Raw genomic sequence first — 6,857 nt, forward strand, 5'->3', positions numbered from 1 at the left:
AACATAAACTGAATAATAAAAATAGGTGATGAGAGAGAGAGAGAGAGAGAGAGAGAGAGAGAGAGAGAGAGAGAGAACATTTGATATTTCAGTTTCAAAACGCAAGCTTAGTAGTCTGCATGCGATTTAATAAATTTATTAAATAGCTAGTACATCGTTGATATGTATGCCTTATCAAAATTTGTGTAGAAGTGTACAAAATATCACAAATATAAACTTAAATTTATATTAGCTGATCTATAACAATAATCATCCAAATTTCAATTTTTTTATTATAATTTGAGCTAATAGAAGATGTTCGTAACATTTTTTGCTCTAATTACAATCTGTTTATCATATTGATTAAAATGACTTAAAAATTAAAACATCAAACTGTAAATGGTAATTCTCCGTTAATTGCAGCCGCTACTTTTTTATTTTTCAAGATTGTCACATGATCACCTTCAATATAATGTACTTTTACTACACCTTGAGTTACCTTAAATAATTACATTCATCATTAAGAAAAACTTTCGTTAAATTTGATTTATTCTATACAAACCATAATAAATTTTTTTAAATACTTTATGCAAACCATAATCCTCTTCGATCATTGGTATATTAAACGAGGATGTACATTTTACCAATGTTATGGAAGACTTAATAGGCAGGAAAGTAGAAGGATCATATTCTCGGAGAGCGGATAAATGTTTGTAAATTGTCGTATATAGTGTCTTTAAATTTGAAAGTGAGAGATATGTATATATAATTGAGAATTGTTTAGCGAAAACATTAAATCTTTCATCCCAACTCTCACATTTCTTCAATTCCATTAAAATCTACGAAAATATAAACATTTTTGTTTTTGTATACAAGATTGTAAGACAGAACGAAACAATTGATATTGATTCACATAAAGAAATCGAAAAATAATATAAGTATACCGTAAATTATAATAGTTTTAATATAAGTTCAAAACAAGTTGCATATACCTTTTGAGAACTTCCTGCTGAATAGGTTTCCAGAATATTAGTTAATATATCAATCTGAAAATTTGCATCATTAAAATCTGATTCAAAAGGTTTGAACATTGTTCGTAAAGGCTCAGGAGCACCGTCAATAAGAACAAGTCGGCCTTTAAAATTCATAGCTTCTAATTTTCTTGTTACTTCAATTGCAATAAGAGATCCGAAGGAATACCCTACTATTATAAAATCTTTTTCGTCTGTTAGCTTCGAAAGTATGTGCTGTAAAAATATCAAATGTATTCGATGAAATTTATATCCTTCAAATGAAAACAATTCTTCATCAACATAAAATAAAATTACTAATACAATGCATACGTTTGTCAGACGATTAGTAGTCTCTGTTATCACATTTGTAGAATCGATGTTGTTTGCATTATAATGCAACAATGATGTTGAAAATTTAATATATGGTATTATGGTTTTAAATACAGGACCACATCCGTCAATCCCCGGTATAAGAAATACTTCAGTCGTAGTATTCTGTCTGTTAGTTGAAAAATCTGTTGAGAAAACAAAGTCTTCATCTTTTAATATAATACCAACTAAAATTTTTATAACGTCTGACTTCTCCATGTTGAATTTCTTCTCATCATTTGCATCATTGTCATTGATGCTTGCAACAGACATCTTAATGAGACTTGCGAAAGTGAGATTTCGTGTGTCTTGTGATGTGATAAATATATCAAATTCTCGTTCCAGAGTTTGCTTGATTTCTATAGCCATCATAGAATCCATTCCGAGTTCGGGCAGAGATGAATTTGGACTTATAACCTTTATGTCCTTTATGTCTACAATATAAAATTATTATGATCTGTAATATAATGCCTTCTGTAAATAAGTAATATAATATATTATAATATATGTAGTATAATGTCTTTTGTGAATTAGATTAGCAAACAAATATGATAAATATTTGCAAAAGAATAAGTCTCCATAGGACCTACTTAAAATATTAGCAATTGTTTCTACCAGATTTCCGTGACATCCCACTTTTTTTTCAGCTACGACCATGCTGCTCACAATGGGCCGACTTTGAAGTAGAAACTTATCGAGCTTGTTGAGACAGCAAGATATTTTTTGCTCTAGAGTGCCTCCGATAATTAATTCCTTATCATCCTCCATCATGTCAGCGACAAGCCCCACGTCACCCACAGCTCCCCATTGAATCGCCAATCCCGGCAATCCTTTCTCCGCTCTTTTCTCACAAATTCTTTCCATAATAGAGTTGGCCATGCCATAATTTGTCTGACCAGCGTTTCCTCTGCCGCAAGAAACGGAAGAGAATACCACAAAATGCCGCAGATTAAGACAGATTTCCCTAGAAAGCTTGTCTAACATTTGCGTTGCACGAGCCTTCGATTGGAAGGACTCTGCAAATGCTTCTGCAGTTTGATTTTTGAAGACGCCATCCCTCAGTACCACACCGAGATTGAATATAGCGTCCACTGGAGCTTCTTTTTCCGCAGTCCGTAAGAGATATTCGCAATCTTTGAGGTCAGCAACATCGATATTCTTGATGATCAGAACGTTTACGCCATACGATTTCCATAGTCGAACTTTCATGCGTTGGTAACCGTTTTTTATTCCATTTCTTGAAATCAGAACGATGTTTCTGGCACCACGAAATATAAGCCAGTCTGTTAATTCTAAACCAAATCCGCCCAGGCCTCCTAGTATAATGTAACTCCTATCTTTGAGACAATAATAGCGACGATACGCGAGAACGTGCTTATCTAAAGGTTCATCTTTTTCATGAATATTTATAATTATCTATAAAAATAATCGTATTATAAAAATGCATGTTATATGTGAATAATATGTTATTCAAGGCTGTTATTTATGAATGAACCTTTCTAATACTATTCGTTAACATACCTTTCCCATATGTTTTCCGCTCGCCATATATCTAAAAGCTTCTTTAATACCAGATTTTGGAAAAATTTTTGCTTGAATTGGTTTGATTGTTTCATTTTTTATACCATCGTCTACCATTTTTTTCAATGTATGCTTCCATTTACTATCAGTTCTTAACATCAAATTTTCCATTATAATGCTGTGAAAACTAATACCCTTTTGAAATGCAAACATACTTAGGGGATTATTAGAAACAAGATCAAATTTGCCAATCTCCATGAATCGACCGTTTTGAGCTAAACACCGAATGGAGGCGATTAATTTTTCTTCTGCCAATGAATTTAACACAATGTCGACACCGCAACCTTTCGTTTGATTCATAATCATTTGTTCGAAACTTGTATCTCGAGAATTTCCAATATGATCATCCACAATGATCGGAAACATTTTCTTAATGAAAGTCCGTTTGTCATTTGTGCCAACGGTAGTAAATACCTCGCATCCTTCTTTAAGAGCGACATGAATAGCTGCTTGTCCAACACCTCCAGTACCAGAATGTATAAGTATTTTATCACCTTTTTTTATTTTCCCATGAATGTATAAAGTTAAATAGACCGTGCTGTATACCACTGGGACCGTCGCTGCTTCTTCGAATGTCCACACATCGGGTATATTCCAACAAAGTATTTCATCTTTCTCAACGATGTTTGCTATGCAACTAAAAAGAGAAACTTTATTTATGTTGTCCATTCTATGTCATCGCAGTATAATAATTTCTTTAAGCATTACTTAGTATCACGAATTCCCATTACACGTTTTCCGTTAACATCAAAACCCACATATTCCATTCCAAGAGGAAGATACTGAAATAACCGTCCTTTTAAAATGTTCTCTGGAGATATTAATTTACCGGTGGCGAGCATTATATCTTTAAAATTCAGAGATGAGTAAACAACGTGCACTAAATTCTCACGACGAGACATGACAGATAAATTATTTTCTATCCAACGAAGTGTATTCAAGTCACCACGAACCTACGAAAAAACAAAACTTGTATTATGACATGACATACATAAAACCGAATTTTAAAAAGAAATTTGTGACAGTATTCAATTTTCCGTCTGTCAAGCAGAATTTTTCATATATTTAATAGATAAATAAATAATATTATAATGTAGGGACGCACCGGACATCCGAAAAGTATCTGATATCCGATATTATTCGGTACTTTTTTACTATCCAACGGATAGTCGGATATTATTAGTATCCGGGAATATATTCGGTCGAAATTTTATATTAAAACTTTGCATTATTGATACAGACTTTTATTCTCTTCAGCTGAACTTCGTATACAGTTCGTCTTTCTTCTATTTTTTTCACGTAGGGGAGATAAAAAAAAGACAAATTATACAAGAAGTTCAGCTAAGGCTGCATTCGGGGAGCGATATCAACAGTATCAACATTATCGTGTCATTCTATTTTTATCATTCATTAGACATAAAACAGGAATAAGATATAGAGCATGTTCCGAATTACACATGAAGCGCTTAATGCATCATTTCTCCTTGTTCATCGTTTGCTAAAAGAAAGATAAAATGATACATCATTCTACTGACGAGATACTATTAAAGACCGTTAACTCAAATTTTCGTCCATATAAAAGGGCCCCGAGATCCCGTGGATAATTTATGAATGCTGACATTATTGACAATTGACACAAATCTGCGATAATTAACATAAATATTTGGGACTTATTTATTTAACATTGAAAACGATCATTGATGATCGGCACGTCTTGTTTTATGTAATTTTAAGAATTATTAAATGATAGTAATAACCCGTTGTTGTTCTTAACCCTTTTCTATTACATATTTGATTTTATTTAATTGAACGTATTTACCACGAATTTTATGAATATTTGGATGACATATTATTAAATTGTTGATTTTTATTATATAAATGTTCTACAAATAAGTATGCATACTCATAATGCTATAATATCTTATATATTGCCGCAAAATTATAATTCTTTTCTGTACAATTATCTCAGTTAATAATCAAATTTGGACGTTAACATTAAAATCATTATTATCACTACTTCTCCCTTACAGACCCTTTTCTTTACTGCTCCTTTTTCTATTAATTTTTTTACTCAGCTTTTTATTAGATATTGTCCTGGAATCCGATCGGCTATCCGGAAAATATCGGATATCCGATTCGAAAAATTGCCTTCCCGCATATCCGGATATCGGATATTCAATGTTACATTTTTTTCGTATATCCGATAATTTTACGATTCGGACTTCTATTAACCCAGCAGGACTAAATGAGCAGAATCAATCCGGACCAATTAAATTTTTTAGTACTCATTTTGTACTAATTTGTACCACCAATAAAAATTTTGTACTCTGTGCCATTTTGAAAAAAACGTGGTGCTGCTAGCTTAATATTAAGCCAGCAAGACCACATAAAAAAAAAAGAAATAAAAGTTTTGATATACCGTTTGGCAGACATGGCCGGTTAGTACAGGTTTCGGTTCCGGTTGTGGTAATTTTAAATGTCTGTACGATCCCCAGGTTTTATTAGGTCGCAATACATTAATGGTCATATCTTTCTGCAATTGCTGTAAGTAGAAGGGGTCTTGAAGAGAAAATTTAGGAGCTTCCTCGTCTTGAACGAGCACACTCCTAACAAGTTCACTACCTGGCTCTTTTCTCAAACAGTTAATAAAACCCAATAAACCGCACTCAAAATTTTTCTCTCCCACAATTATAATTCTACTATTCCTGTCAAACTTGTTTTCGTCACTCAAAAGCGACTTTAGATTCTCCAGCCAATTAAAGTTATCATTACTTATGTAAACTATAGTTCTTTCTCTTATCGAAACTTTTTTTTTCAGAAGCACAACTAGTTCTTTATCAGTGCGTTTTTCGAGTATAACGTTTAATTCGTATTGCTGCAAATATTTTTTATAATCAGTTAAGTCGCACTTCTCACGAGTCAACAGATAACCATCCTTTCTCAAAAATGGCAACAGTTGCTTTAATGATGCGTGTTGTTTGGTCAAAAGGTTGAATCCAGCGACAATTAAAGCTTTGTCATCCAAAGATGATTTTTCAAAATCTTTGATTGAGAAGTTTTGCGGTAAGTCTTTTGGCTTGAAACGATTTGATGATGTTAATAGAGTGACATTTATTTGTATCAGTGGTATATCATCAAATGCCTCAAGCAATAACGAAGACGAGAGATGTTCTAATTCAATATCATCGACATCTTCTACTAGCTCAACGGCTTGCACTTTGGTAATTTGATGATCCTCCAGTACGAGTTGAGCCGATAACCGAATTGCTTCGTTCAAGGAAACTTTAGCGCGATCACAATGAACTACAAATGTATGTTCCTCGATAACAACATCTTGAGCTAATTTTCGGCGAGAGATCTGAGTAGCTTTCAGACCTTGAATCTCTACTCCGCCAGCTTTTATCGTGTCTATCTTTTTGTATACTCGCACCTGTAATACTGTAATAAGGCAAGTAAAATAATACGCTTCATATAATTGAACTCTTTACACAATATTTACGAATTGAACAACCCAGTCAGCAAAAAAATGTTTCAAAAATGTTTGATTAATGGGATAGATCCTTTTTTATTGATTAAAAAAATGTTCTTTTTACATTTAAAAAACATTTTAAAAACTTTTTTTTAACATTTAAAATCCGTTTATTTTACATTTAAAAAATGTTTATTTTATATTAAAAAAAACGTATTTTTAACACTTCATAACATGATTTTTTGATATGTGAATGATTTTTAAAAATGATTTTTTGACTTAAGTACATGTTTTTTTCGTGACGTTGGTAATTACCAATTGGTACAGCGCTATGTCACCAAAAAACAAGTGTTTAATGTAAAAAAATCATTTTAAGAAATCATTCATATAATATTAAAAATTCATATTATGAAGTAATGTTATGAAGTATGTTATGAATTATCTCA

General features: G+C 32.2%; 1 protein-coding gene across 1 annotated transcript in view; it reads right to left on the reverse strand.

The window, feature by feature from the left end:
* Positions 1–259: 259 nt before the first annotated feature.
* The window catches only part of LOC108766239 (fatty acid synthase), a 27,774-nt gene continuing 21,176 nt past the window's right edge, over positions 260–6,857 (reverse strand). The window contains exons 13-20 of the mRNA XM_018515410.1: positions 5,362–6,380; positions 3,651–3,895; positions 2,883–3,579; positions 1,952–2,777; positions 1,323–1,795; positions 972–1,226; positions 564–818; positions 260–478 (exon numbers count right to left, since the gene is read on the reverse strand). Of these exons, the coding sequence (XP_018370912.1) occupies positions 368–478; positions 564–818; positions 972–1,226; positions 1,323–1,795; positions 1,952–2,777; positions 2,883–3,579; positions 3,651–3,895; positions 5,362–6,380 (3,881 nt within the window). The 3' untranslated portion in view covers positions 260–367. The remainder of the gene's footprint in view (positions 479–563; positions 819–971; positions 1,227–1,322; positions 1,796–1,951; positions 2,778–2,882; positions 3,580–3,650; positions 3,896–5,361; positions 6,381–6,857) is intronic.

The sequence above is a fragment of the Trachymyrmex cornetzi genome, unplaced genomic scaffold, assembly GCF_001594075.2.
Source record: "Trachymyrmex cornetzi isolate Tcor2-1 unplaced genomic scaffold, Tcor1.1 scaffold1170, whole genome shotgun sequence".
Classification (NCBI taxonomy): Eukaryota; Metazoa; Arthropoda; class Insecta; order Hymenoptera; family Formicidae; genus Trachymyrmex; species Trachymyrmex cornetzi.